The 12,694-nt window shown below is 31.1% G+C and overlaps 1 protein-coding gene and 1 pseudogene across 1 annotated transcript; one reads left to right on the forward strand and one right to left on the reverse strand.

Annotated features, from left to right (window-relative positions):
- Nucleotides 1-1,600: 1,600 nt before the first annotated feature.
- LOC110413234 (obg-like ATPase 1 pseudogene) lies at nt 1,601-7,721 on the forward strand (annotated as a pseudogene).
- A 2,171-nt stretch (nt 7,722-9,892) lies between these two features.
- On the reverse strand, nt 9,893-11,601 carry LOC110414301 (uncharacterized). Its single transcript, XM_021425410.1, has 5 exons — nt 11,509-11,601; nt 11,000-11,132; nt 10,785-10,913; nt 10,514-10,703; nt 9,893-10,178 (listed from the first exon to the last, which is right to left on the reverse strand). Exons 2-4 carry the CDS (start codon nt 11,111-11,113, stop codon nt 10,515-10,517), a joined length of 432 nt encoding a protein of 143 aa, XP_021281085.1. The 5' UTR covers nt 11,114-11,132; nt 11,509-11,601; the 3' UTR covers nt 9,893-10,178; nt 10,514.
- Nucleotides 11,602-12,694: the final 1,093 nt, after the last annotated feature.

Consider the following 12,694-nt stretch of genomic DNA (forward strand, 5'->3'; position numbering starts at 1 on the left):
ATATGCTAAGTTGTTTATAATATTGTCTCCTAACTATTCGATCAACCTTAATAATTGGTTATCAACTGCCCTTCATATCAAACCAATAATAAATTATTTTTATATTTTATGCCTCGTAAATTATTAATTAAAAAATTAATTTTTTTCACTTGCTAACTAAATGAAATTTCTATTTTATTAATATTTCTCTAATACCAATATTGTAACTTTATTACTAATAAAGGTTGACTTTAATTTAGTTTATTATTAAGAAAGTATTATTAAAAAAATTGTAAAATTCGTGCAGTATTCGTGTGGAATTTGTTCGTTTTTTCATAATTTTTACATACAGAAGGTGAACATATAAGGTATACTTAATAAAAACTTATGGTGGCAAACTCACTTAACAAAAATCTAATTATTATATATATTAAAATGGGACCTAATTAGATTTGAATACTTCCAAAGCAACATATCTATCCCAACCTATAGCAAAATATTAAGCCCTTATGTTTTTATGTTGTCAAATTTGTACAAATCTAATGTGTTACTAAATAAAAAATGATAATAACTGTATGGTGTGCATGGCACATATTTGGTTTAGTGTATGATTAATCTACCTCTTCTGTAGTGATTTTGAAAGGCTTGGAAGCATTGTCAATCATGTTCTTTAACAACCTTCAACCTTCTGTAGTGAAATTTCATATTTAATGTTTATAGAGGTTCTTTTCACAAATTACCATTGATTATTGTTTTATGGAGAGGAAGTTATGTATTGTGGTTAGAGAATATTCATTATTCCTTAGAATAGGACACTGGTTATTCTGCAATTAGCTAAACAGGTACTAAATAACATACAAAAACATTATGTGCCTAATGTCCTCTTTTATGTTTTGTTAGTTGTGTATTAAATATTGGAAAAATAGCAAAGCAAATATTATCTTTTGTCCCATTACTGGTTCTTCCTCTGCCTGCTTATGGTCTCTGATTTCTTCTTTAGCTTTCTTTGTCTAAAACTCATCTCCATTATTTATTTTAGATTTTTAACAAAGTAGAGAAATGATGGCTCAATACTGCATGGTTGATGTAGAAATGAAGAAAATTGAAGGAGTGAGTTTTTATATTTTTCATTTTTTTGAAGTAACTTGTTTCATTCTTTTATTTTTATTTATATATTAAAATTTTATATTATTTTCATGTGATTGCAGAAGGTGAAGAAATAGGTCATTTAAACTGATCTACATTTGAAATAGTAGTTGCTGTCAGGAATCAAAAGAGATGTCGTAAGAATAAATTTTATATTATAACACATGAATGTAATAGTTTACATTTTAAAAAATTGTTCTTTTTACTTCTTATTAACTTTTTTTTATATTTTGTAAAATATTGTTGGGCTATAGTCGTGGCTGACATTCTTGCTTCTGTCTCGGGAAAAAAGAAGGGTGATTTGATTTTGTACTCTCCTCAGCAATTGCTTGACTGTGTAGATCCAACCAACAAAAATCAGGATAGTTTAGGTTGCTATAAACTAACCATTAACAGAGCATTTCAGTGGATCGTGAAACATGGGATTAGTACAGAGCAGGACTATCTTTTTGTTGGTAGGAGAACACCTTGCAATATGGAGGTAAATGAAATTTATATGTACTTCGTTCTTTACTGTCTTAATTTCTTTTGTATTTGACATTGTTTTCTATTTTCAGATTCCGAGGCATTTCATGATGAAGACATACAAGAGAATTGCAGATGACCCTTCACAACAAGAACGGCTACTGCAAATGGTAAAGCAGCATCTAGTTGCTGCAGTGATAGATGTGTTTAAGGATTTTCTGAACATTTAAGAAAGACGTTAATCATATTAAAAGAAAAGTTATCAAATGCTTTTTATATTTTTGTATTTTTGTATTTTTGATTTTAATTTATTTTATTTATCTTATTTTGGTATCATGTATTTTTTTTAATTAATTACGTGTTTTTTCATTAGGAAATATACTCGGGTCCAAAATTATCTCCTGCTGAATATTATGGATTGCATGCAGTTCAGATAATTGGATATGGGAGCGAAGGTGATCAACATTATTTTTATGTCCAAAGTTCTTGGGGCAAGGAATGGAGAGTGAACGGAGTGGCAAAAGTCAATAGAACCGTAATGATCAAGCACTCGAAGTCCAAAGAAAAATTCAAAAATTTAGTTTTTAGGGCCTCCTATCCAATACTGACTGACGATGGTTCTCAAGGGAGTTCTAGTTCATAGGAGAGTTCTCAAGGAGTAAGAAGTAGTGATGGCCCTTTTTTGAAGTACCGAAGCTGCTGCCATTTTTTTTTTTAAAGAAGCAGATATTTTCATTGCAAATGAACTTTACAAAAAAACTAACCTTAATTAATAGTAATGCAGATGATTGTGTTGATATGGCACTGTACGATTATATGGCATTGCTAATGTGGCACTGACATGTCAAATTGAAAAAAATTTAAAAAATATAAATATTCAAGTAGATTATTGTTATGCTTATTAATAAATCAAATATTTAAGTGTAAAAGATTTATGGTATTAAAAAAGATAAATAAATATTTTCTTACTTGTTAATTTGATCATAAAATATGTAAATTAATTTATCTTTTTTACAAAAATTAAATTTGAATTCTCTTTCTATAAAAAATTGAAAAACTTTCATACTTGAAGTCAAATTTAGATGAATAACTTATATTATGTTAAAATAAAATAATTGAGAAAGTATTATTAAAAAATTGTAAAATTCGTGCAGTATTCGTATGAAATTTGTTTGTTTTTTCATAATTTTTACATACAGAAGTTGAACATATAAGGTATACTTAACAAAAACTTACGGTGGCAAACTCACTTAACACAAATCTAATTACTATATATTAAAATGAGACCTAATTAGATTTGAATACTTCCAAAGCAACATATCTATCCCAACCTATAGCAAAATATTAAGCCCTTATGTTTTTATGTTGTCAAATTTGTACAAATCTAATGTGTTACTAAATGAAAAATGCTAATAACTGTATGGTGTGCATGGCACATACTTGGTTTAGTGTATGATTAATCTACCTCTTCTGTAGTGATTTGAAAGGTTTGGAAGCATTGTCAATCATGTTCTTTAACAACCTTCAACCTACTCGAGGGAGTTTAAAATTTATACAACCAGATGATAAAGACCTTTTTCTTGGTAATAATTACCAATAAACCTATTCATCACATAACCACAACAATATTGCATTTGTTACCCACTGCTTGGATTTGTTATGAATATTTATAATATGGGTATATTAAAATTTTGGCCTAGTCTTTTCTTATATGTGAATAGTCATACCCATGACTATGGTCATGTTAGGAGTTGGCTCTATGTCCAATATAGGTATGTTAGGAAAAATTAAGAATTGGAGCAACATAAATCCACTTCGTGATGATTATAATTTCTCTCAATCTTCATCCGGACCCCATATCCACTTTGCAGCCTCTTAGACCACCTACTAACCATAATTACTAATGCCTTAAATACTTTATCCATTAATTATAATTCCTCGAAAGTCTCTTGACTACAATACTAAATTAAGAGGATCTAAATTTTATTTTTTGGATTACTTTTATTTCATTTCTCTCCCAAAACTTGTACTAGTATATTGATTTATCATTACTCTCAAGAATATCCTATATACATACATTGTATGTCGAGTGGAAATATAAAATTAACACATAATTGAGCATATATATCTAAGTCTCAAGCTAGTAATGCATATTACAATTTGATTTACTGTTGAGATTATTTTGGAATTGCAGAGTGAAAATCCATTTATTAATGAAAACATGGGTGCTGTTTCTTGGAATACATTTGCTTGCACTGCTTGAATGTTTTGTGCAACTGAATACCACCAACAACCCTACGGACAATATATATGAAAATCTTTTTGAAGTTTTTAAAATACATCAAATGTTAACTTCGAGAATATGTACCTTGCAAATAACAAAATTAATAACGTCTTTGCCATTGCAATGGAACCATGTATATGTCGATGCTTTTCATGATAATGCAATGAGTTTACGAACACCATATAACACCTCAAATGGCATAGCCAGCTTACAAAAATATCATAATTTTAGCATTCTAATAATTTATAGAGATGTTGAGGGACTAAATTGAAAAAAATTTAAAAAATATAAATATTCAAGTAGATTATTGATATGCTTATTAACAAGTCAAATATTTAAGTATAAAAGATTTATGATATTAAAAAAGATATATAAATATTTTCTTGTTTATTTGATCATAAAATATGTAAATTAATTTATCTTTTTTACAAAAATTAAATTTGAATTCTCTTTTTATAAAAAATTTGAAAAACTTTCATATTTCAAGTCAAATTTAGATGAATAACTTGTATTATGTTAACATAAAATAATATAAAATGACTAAATATGTTGATTTAGTTATAACTTTTATAATTTATAAATACATATTCTTTTAAAATTATTCAACTCTTCTGTTTCATTTTTTTTTTTGGAATAGACCACCTAAGTTTGAACAAAGCATTGAAAACCAGTAGATCTGTGTTTCTAGCTTTACCTCTGTTTCATTTTTTTTTTTGGAAAAAAAAACCAGGTAGATAAGGAGTGCTCACCGGTGGATAGGGAGATGGAAACGAGGAATATAAGCAAATGGCACCGAGAGGGGTGAAAGGAAGTGAGGTTGTTAAAGCTTTAAAGAAGGCGTGTGGCAGACACAGGAAGAGAGAGAATGGAAAAGGACGTTAAAATCCTTAAGGTGGCGTTTGGTATCAGGGATGTAAGTCACATTCCTTGCAATGTGGCTTATTAAATTACATTGCAGTGTTTGTTTTGTAACAGATCACTGCAATGTAAGATTGCAATGCAATCACATTGCAGCCAATGGATGTAATGTGATTGCAGTCCAAAACCAATGCAATCACATTACATTGCACTCTGCAATGTTCTTAAAGATAATTTTACCCTTCAACTTTATTATCTTATTAAAAATATTTTAATATTATAATTAAAATAAATATATAATATAGAATAAAAATTAAAATAAAAAAAATATAAAAAATTAATATTTATATAATATAGATAAAACAATTAAAATAAAATATATAATATAAAAAATATATTAAAGAAATGAAAATAAAATATATAAAATTATAATAATAAATAAAAATAAATATATGACATTAAAAATATATTTAAAATATGATATTATATATAAATTAATATATAAAATATAAATATATTAAAATAAATATAAATATTATAATAATAAATAAAAATAAAATATTGACATTAAAAATATATTTAAAATATGATATTATATAAAAATTAATAATATAAATATAAATATATTAAAAATAAAATATAAAATATTATAATAATAAATAAAAATAAAATATATGATATTAAAAATATATTTAAGAAATGATATTATATAAAAATTAATAATAAAAAATATAAATATATTAAACTTATATTTTAATAATTAGGGGTAATTTTGACAATTAGCATTACATTCTCACTAAAGTACTTGTAAACCAAACACTGTAATGTTATCTTCCCTACATTTAATCATTATTTTACTTACATACCAAACACTGTAATGTTATTTTCCCTGTAATCACATTGCTTGCAATCACATTACTTGCAATCACATTACCTATAATCACATTGCATTATAATGTACCAAACACCACCTAAATGTGAAAAGAGAGTATGAGAAGAGGCGTTAAGTTTTGTTTATGTTGAGTAGTAATTTTTAATTACTCTTTAAGGCAAATAGTTATTAATTATTCTGCCTTTTCTAGCAATAATTATTTCACGGCTTTTTGAAAAAACCGATTAGCAATCTACAAATTCTGGTTCAGCAATTAAGTCCAATTATTAATAGGTCTACTCGGCACATTTGGACCCAAACACAATGGGTTCGAGCATTCATTAGACTCAAGCCCACTCAGCACCATTTTTTAATGTACTTGAGAGTCCCAATCAGGTTAATTGAGACCAAAATGTAAACAGCGTGAGTGGCCCATTTAGGCCCAAAAACCCCTTAACTATATAGGCTAACTGACACACTCCAAAAAGCCCAATTTTAAAAAGATTGAGAATCTTGAAAAGCGAATAAAGAGTGGTAATGACAAGCAGTTGGAAATACAGCTTAAATTGTGTCAAAAAGTGAAGGTATGGATTGAAGATGGAAAAGATGTTCGTTTAGGGGACTGGAAATCGGCTGAAATTGAGATACTGAACACTTTTCAATTGCTTAGTGGCAAGCCCGTTGTTTATTTGGTTAACTTGAGTGAGAAAGATTACCAAAGAAAAAAGAACAAGTTGTTGCGAAAGATTAATGTTTGGGTGCAAAAACATGGTAATAAACAAATCATTCCGTTCAATGGCTTGTTCGAGAGAAATTTGGTTAATATGGAACCTGAACAAGTAGCAAAGCATTGTGAGGGAAACAAAGTAAAAAGTGCTCTCCCAAAGATCATCAAGACTGGTTTCTCTGCAATTAATCTCATATAGTTTTTTACAGCCGGCGCTGGTGAGGTGAAATACTGGCAAATTAGAAGGCAAACAAAGTCTCTTCAGGGTGCAGGAAGCATTCATTCTGATTTTGAGAAAGGATTTATTTGTGCCGAGATCATGAAATTTGAAGATCTGAAGGAGCTTGGAAGTGTGTTGGCTGTTAAGGCTGCTGGAAAATATCGACGGGAGGGGAATATGTACGTGGTTCAAGATGGAGATATAATACTTTTTAAGTTCAGTGTTTCCGGGAAAAGGAAGAAGTGAGATATGCAATTTGTTAGGACCCGACCGATTGGGCAGTTTGTTATGCATTTATTGTTTGATCTATGAGCTTTATTATCTTTCTTGGCATAGGATTTTTCAAGTTCTATTATAATTTTGTAGAAACTTATAACCTTTGCTCCAATGCATCATCACTTACTAGCGTAACCTAAAACTTTGCAGAAAGCCAAGTCTTTTGAAGGCTTGACATACGTTGATTGATGTTGCAAAAAATAGCTATCAGGTTTTCCTTTGTAAAACTTTTCTCTCTTAAGAAGTTTCACTTCTGTTTTGGTGGAATTTCCTTTTGTTGTTGCTTTTGTCCTGCTGATGCTGGTTTAGGAGGATTTTGGGATTTCCTTGTTTTTTATGCTGGTTGGTTTTTTGAATTTTGATGTGTTTTGTGGTATGGATGCTAAGATTAAGGCCCTGCTGTTGCTTTTGCATTTTCCTGGGGTTTGATGCTTGCTGTTTGTGCTCATGAGGTTCTTGGATCTGTGGTGCTCCCTTCTCTTGCGTGGAGGGTGACTTAGAGGGGCTGCTTCATCCTTGGGATACATGAGTTGATCAGCTTTGTAGGATTATTCTGGTAGTTATTATTTCACATAGCTTGGCCACTTTCTATTGCGGTTGGAGTGCCTGGGTTTAGGAACTTTTATGTTTGCTGCATTCTTCTTCTTGTGGTGTATTTTCGGTGAAGGTGGGCATGTTATAACTTTGTGTGGATGGGGTGTATAGATGGTAGCCTTTTTGTTCTTTTGTATACAATATTCAAGAACACATAGTCAGCTGGACAAAATTACAATACAGCAAGTTCATGAGCAACAAGCATATGGACACAGCCGCATCAGGGGTCAATCTTCATTCAAGACCAGGCACATCCTCAATTTGGAAACATGATAAAATAAACAAAAAGCAGATAAACAGAGTCAGCCGAAACTCCCATGTTTCCAAAATCCAACAACTCAAGTACCAAGTTCCTTTCCTACTTTACTTTATCATCCTCTATTTCTTCTTCAAGCTCCATGTTCAGCTCTTCTAAATATATTGTTTGTTTTCCTTGCTCAATTTACTACTGTTTTAATTTTTTTCCTTTATCCTTTTCCCATCTATTATCTTTTGTGAGATGTTGTCATGAATCCAAATTGTGAATTAGTTCCAAAAAACTATGGATGAAGTGATGAACATCTTATGCATTGTACAAAGCTTTGGAAATTGCCCTTAGTACACACACACACACACACACACATATATATATATATATTAAATGCAAAGTATGTAGATTCTCATGACCATGAACACCTTTGACATCAACACTTAAAAAATGATCATCATCCTCCAATTTCCTGAGGCAATTCGAAAATATTTTTGGTCACCAAATTTGAGTTCGGGTCCATCTTAATTGATTGAAAGACACCACAATGAATGAATATTAAAAACTTGAAAGTTAAGGTGGCCTTATGGATGAATAATTAGTAAGGTCCTGAAGAAGTAGAACAAGACGAATACCTTGCATGAGGAATTCCATGGCATATTACTTCATTAACTGACCTGGAAAGAAAAGTCTAACATCTGTTATGTGGTTGTTAAGGGGCAAAGAGATTTGTGTTTAATTATTCTTGGTCCTAGGCAAGTTTTGTTCGATTAATTTCTTTGTTGTTGTAAGGTGCTTCGTTGCTATAACATAGGAAAGTTTCTTCTTTCCCTATAACGGATTCTTACATAAATAAATTCAAGGCTTATCTACGAAAAAGAAATGAAATGGATTTGCTTAATCAACATATAAATCTCAGAAATTAAAATGAAAAATATGTACAGAAGAAGTAGCCACGTGCAGCTAGATTTTGGAGAGAAATATGATAATTGAGAGGAGATGGGTATCCTCCGGCAAAGGAAGACGCATGTACAGAGTGAAACCAGAGAAAAGACAGACGACCATTGATAAATTGTTACGCCAGGACGGATCATCCGCGCTGCAGCATCCAAACCTCCCTTGCAATCTGACAATAGGAATATCAACACAAAGACATTTTAAAATTACTCAACAAAATATAAAATCGGTTTGAAGCTCCTCTGTATATTAGATATAAGCTAATAAATCTCGAACTGTTTCTAGCACAAACCGCAATGAACATTTGACCAAGCAAGCCATGACATAAAAGTAATAATTACTGTCTTTGAGCTTTATTTTGCTCTTTTTTGGGTATACAAGACAAAAAGGCTTGATGTTATATGTATTTGAGTGGCTGATCTGCTTTGCATTTGCCAATCAATGTACGGAAAATATACTCATCACCCGTAGTTCTGCTGATTAAATAGTTAACTACTTAATGGGGATCGTAAAGATCATCCAAGTTGTGAATGTAGTTCACAGGTAACAAAATTTATGTATTAATGTAGAAATTTTGTAAAGGGGAGGGCCAAAAAGGAATTCCACCTTTTATTATGGCTGAGAGAAGGGTGAATCGTGGGACCTACAATTGCTTATGGTGGCAACTATTTTTCAGGCATGATAACAGCCCTGAATTATAAAAATTCCATAAATGCCGGCATCTATATAATTAGGGGAAGCCAAACTACTACAATTTCCTGGGTTCTTCTGGTTATATAAATAATGGGTAATCAGTTGTGAGAAGGGGGCATCATATATCCATTGCGTTAGGCGTTTCACGTCATCAACTGCAATACCAGAATGGGGTTCTTGCCACCTCATCACCAGCGAGCTTTCGTGTTTGGTCTCTCGGCCATAAGCAATGTTCTGGTCTTTTCAAAAGTTGAATTATTTTTTTAGTTCACTTCATAAAAAGGTGGCTTGAATTTTGTGGAGGTTTCTTCATCATTTAGTCAACTTCCTCTCTACACCCATCTTTCCTAACAAAATTAGGTTAAAACAAACTAAAACAAGTGGAGATAAATTAAGAAAAAAAAATTTTAACTTTGGCTCAGTTGAGGGAAAGCAACATTCTTCTTCCTTAGCTCATTGTAATGTCTTTCCCTTTGGCTTCCCTTGAACCAAATGCCCCCTGATTAGCTGATTGCCAAATTAGGTCATAAACTAATTAATTTTTTAAGCTCAAAAAATTAAAATAAATAAGGACATTAAGTCTGAATAAACCGTTTCATTAAATTGAAACATCTAGTCAGTCAACCGCTACAAATGTGTTGGGCAGTTGGCTATGTGGAATAAAGTCACTAATCCACAAGGTAGATAACTCCTATACAAGTGCAAAAGAAAATTAACTAAAAAGCAAACACTGGAGACCTGAAATGCAAGGCTATTAAAAGTCTGAAAACAAATACAACCTAAACAGAAAATAAAAGAGTCACGTTAATCAGTAGCACGTGACTGTCTTCTTCACTTTATGATCCTGCTTGGCGGCAAGCTCTGCAGAATCAAAAACCAAATATTTCAACAGCATATCAAAGCAAAAATCACTTCACTTCATATCCCTTACTAATAAAAAAAGAGCATAACTTCCTATTTTTATTGGAAAACACTAATAAGATCCATCAAAAACGAATGCATCCTTAAAATACTATCTAAAGATATAGTTGTAAGAAATTTGAAAAAATAATCACAATCATATAAGTATTTATTGAAATGCAATTCTTACTCATAATTTCAAATTAAACATTACCAAAGTTATTATAAAAAAAATCCACAAAACCAAATTACATACAACTTGATAAAAAATTAAATAACAAACAGCTCCGACTTACCTCAAGTAGTAACAGGCTTAATCCTACACTCTAGCACCTCATGAACTCGAATGCCACGAACATACAAACCTTGAAAGGTTTCAATCTTTCCATTGTCAACATCTTTGGCCTTGAAAGTGAGATAAAACTTAGCACCAGAACAAACTTGTACATTTGCCTTAAGAAGCTCTAAAAACTTGAAATTTGTATGCTGCACGTAAACCAATAAAAATATCTTTTAACCAATGTATCAAGTATAGATTTAATGTGATAGCAAAAGGAGAAAACATACATTTTGGTCATTGAAGTAGCCTATAGTCTTCTCTGCATATGGAGTTAAATCCTCGTGCTCAGCCTGAACAAGTTTTACCGGAATAATCAAACCGATCGCAAAACCAGGATAAACATCAACATCATAGCCCTGTAACAATATAATCAAGTCAAAAAAAAAAAACAAAAACACTAAATTTGAGAAAAAGAACAAAAATGTAGAAAATTGGCTCATACCCCAGTGGCTCCCACTTGTGCACTATATTTCCTCATGTTCTCGGTACTCATCTCTGCTTCACCATAATATAACACATCTAATCTGGCCATTTCTTCTTCGGTATATGAAGCCATTGAAAAGAATTCAAAAATCCTAACAAAATATTGCAAAATCAAAATCAAATTAATGAGAAAAAAAAAAGTGAAAGGTCAAAAGTAGATGTAAAGGAAGTAGAAACAAAATGAAATCAATTAAATAAACTTTAGTCGCACAACATAACTGACGTTTTGAACATTTTTTCAGATAGCCAAACAAGCTCCACATAACCAAAAAGTTTAAAGAAAACCACGCATTAGAAAAAATTTCCTGATATCAAATCCATTATATTAAAATTAGATTATCAAAAAAACGATTTAATTTTTAGGTAAATAATGTTAGGATTAATAAGCAATTGAAAGATTAACAAAAAAAATTAACGCAGATCAGAACGAAATCATCACAAAAATACTTAATCATCAAGAGAATATACCTGATTGGGAGCTTTACGCAAGACAAATCACTTCGAGAGCGTCAACAAAGGCAAGCTCTATGTATAGCCCTTGACAAAAACCTAAACTTGAACGACCACGGAAGAAAAACGCGAGAATCACTCTAGTATATATATAGAATAGTACATATGTAAGGGTAGTAATATAGAGTAAAAATAGGGAAGGTTTTCCTTCTTCTGTGGGAAAATATCAGGGTATTTTAGTAATTGGAAAGCGAGGCCAAATCGGTTCCTTTTTGTACTGTAAACAAACCACCTTGACCCAATCCTATTTTAATTTTTATTAGGACTCGGAAGGTTCGGCCAGGCGGATGGAATTGCAACCCATTAAATCCACGTGATCAACCCGTTTTTGCAAATTCAAACTTGATGTTTTATTTTTAAATTAGTATTTGTATAAATTAATGATTTCTAGTCACTTTTTAGGGCAAATAGTTATTAATTATTTCAGGGCTTTTTGAAAAAACCTATTAATAATCTATAAGTTCTAGTTTAGGCTCCTTTTCGCAGTCCAATAAATACAATTAAGTCCAATTATTAATAGGTCTACTCGGCACATTTAGACCCAAACACAATGGGTTCGAGCATTCATTAGACTCAAGCCCACTCAGCACCATTTTTTAATGTACTTGAGAGTCCCAATCAGGTTAATTGAGACCAAAATGTAAACAGCGTGAGTGGCCCATTTAGGCCCACAAAACCCTTAACTATGTAGGCTAACTGACACACTCCAAAAAGCCCAATTTTAAATCCGAATCTCATACCCTTATTAAGTCCTATTAAAATGTCTAACTATGGAAGTATTAGATATGAAGGTATCATAGATGTAATGTCTAACTATAATATCAAAATTTAAGTAATTTAATTTGAACTTTATATTCACATCTAAAAATATGAAATCAATATTATAATTGAAACATAGATACGAAGGTTATGCCCGATCTAATTTGCTCTTAAGCTTGTTGGGAAGCTAATAATTATCATAACAAACAATCTAGGCCCATGAAGAGAAATCTCTCATATCCCCTTTTGATCACTCAAAATTTTCCTCTACTTGAAATGTTCTTGATAGGCCTTTAATGGAGGAAAAGTTTTGAGGCCAAAGATGTTCAAACATTGCAAAGTAGGGGTCGCCTAATGTGCTTACAATTTTAAGCCACTGCAAAAG

Source organism: Theobroma umbraticum, unplaced genomic scaffold (genome assembly GCF_002168275.2).
Source record: "Theobroma umbraticum cultivar Fairchild unplaced genomic scaffold, ASM216827v3 scaffold_4.1, whole genome shotgun sequence".
Taxonomy (NCBI): Eukaryota; Viridiplantae; Streptophyta; class Magnoliopsida; order Malvales; family Malvaceae; genus Theobroma; species Theobroma umbraticum.

Bases quoted from the DNA above. Each gene is read 5' to 3' on its own strand.
- LOC110414301 (XM_021425410.1), bottom strand. From the start codon at position 11,113: ATGGCTTCATATACCGAAGAAGAAATGGCCAGATTAGATGTGTTATAT. The intron at 10,914-10,999 runs GTATGAGCCAAT...ATATTGTTACAG, and splicing joins CACAAGTGGGAGCCACTGGG to GGCTATGATGTTGATGTTTA. The intron at 10,704-10,784 runs GTATGTTTTCTC...GTTTACGTGCAG, and splicing joins GCTACTTCAATGACCAAAAT to CATACAAATTTCAAGTTTTT.